Source organism: Nanorana parkeri, unplaced genomic scaffold, assembly GCF_000935625.1.
Source record: "Nanorana parkeri isolate BGI_ZX_2015 unplaced genomic scaffold, ASM93562v1 scaffold4799, whole genome shotgun sequence".
NCBI classification, from domain to species: Eukaryota; Metazoa; Chordata; class Amphibia; order Anura; family Dicroglossidae; genus Nanorana; species Nanorana parkeri.
Genome location: NW_017311061.1, coordinates 9084 through 9548, shown reverse-complemented (window position 1 = coordinate 9548; position 465 = coordinate 9084). Strand labels below are relative to the sequence as shown.

General features: G+C 58.5%; 1 protein-coding gene across 1 annotated transcript in view; it reads right to left on the bottom strand.

Moving 5' to 3' along the window:
• Positions 1–56: 56 nt before the first annotated feature.
• Positions 57–465, bottom strand: part of LOC108804020 (TBC1 domain family member 10B-like) — a 4630-nt gene continuing 4221 nt past the window's right edge. Inside the window, exons 4-5 of the mRNA XM_018575790.1 lie at positions 301–400; positions 57–212 (exon numbers count right to left, since the gene is read on the bottom strand). Coding sequence (XP_018431292.1) covers positions 57–212; positions 301–400 — 256 coding nt within the window. The remainder of the gene's footprint in view (positions 213–300; positions 401–465) is intronic.

Genomic DNA, 465 nt, shown 5'->3' with positions numbered 1-465 from the left:
CGAGGTCGGGGGGGTCAGGAGAAGGGGGGCCTCCTCAGTATTGGGGAGTCATAATGTTATGGCTGCTGGGTGTACATGGAGGATGTGAGACACACAGGTAGTACCTCGAATGTCCCGGGGTTCTTGTTCAGGAGCTCCTGACTGTTGCAGAGGTATTGCCACGCCCGGGCACGCAGGGAGGAGGGGATCCCTTTCCTACATCGCAGCTTCACCTGTACAGGAGACCCAAGAGAAGGTTATGGGACCCGCCCATCCTCCCGGTGTGTGCGCTCCCCTATAGGTGGCCGACATAGTCCTCACCTTCTGAAAGCGCCGGGTCAGCCACTTGTCCCAATTATTGAACATGTCCAACCACTTCAGCTCCCTCTGCCGAGCGATCTCCACAGGAATGGCCCCGTCCCTGCAAGAGAGTGACCATCACCGTCATGTCCCTCACCATCCCCCTCCAGACCACCACCACCATCA